At 62.4% G+C, this 575-nt stretch overlaps 1 protein-coding gene across 1 annotated transcript in view; it reads right to left on the bottom strand.

Moving 5' to 3' along the window:
• Positions 1–116, bottom strand: part of MLLT3 (MLLT3 super elongation complex subunit) — a 328009-nt gene extending 327893 nt beyond the window's left edge. Inside the window, exon 1 of the mRNA XM_006140331.2 lies at positions 86–116. Coding sequence (XP_006140393.1) covers positions 86–116 — 31 coding nt within the window. The remainder of the gene's footprint in view (positions 1–85) is intronic.
• Positions 117–575: the final 459 nt, after the last annotated feature.

The following is a 575-nucleotide window of genomic DNA, read 5'->3' on the forward strand; positions in this document are numbered from 1 at the left end:
GGTCCCCCCCAGCCCCACCGGCCGGGATTGTAACGGAATGTTACCCCCGGTCGGCAAGGGGGCTTTGGGGAAGGGAAAAGCACACTCCGCCACCACCAGCTCGACAACAAACGCATCGGAAACAAATTAGAAGACAATTAGCAGGCGATGCCGGGGCGGTTTCCCGGCGTGGGAGGGGAGGCGGCTGGGACCCCGAAAGGCTGGAGGGTTCCTGGAGAGCCCCCTCCCCGAAAGTACCGCGGCGACAGGCACCCGCCGAGGAAGTCTTTGTGTACGTGTGTGTGTGCGTGCGTGTGGAGCGCTGTGCCAGGCGGAATGGAAACTAAAGGCAGCCTCTGCTGATGGGCACAAACTCCCGTGCTCTTACCACGGGGTTCGTGCACAACAAAAATGAGACGTCGTCACACACACTCACACACACACGGACACAGCGCCCGCAGGAAAACACGCAGAGCCACCCGTAACTTAAAGTACCCCGCACCCCCCGGCGAAAATCCCCACGCGATCGCTGAGGCCGGCCGAACAGAGCCCCCGCAACACACTCCAAACGCCAAAGTGGCCCCGCAGTACCGCCC

This window comes from Tupaia chinensis, unplaced genomic scaffold (assembly GCF_000334495.1).
Source record: "Tupaia chinensis unplaced genomic scaffold, TupChi_1.0 Scaffold000029_1, whole genome shotgun sequence".
Classification (NCBI taxonomy): Eukaryota; Metazoa; Chordata; class Mammalia; order Scandentia; family Tupaiidae; genus Tupaia; species Tupaia belangeri.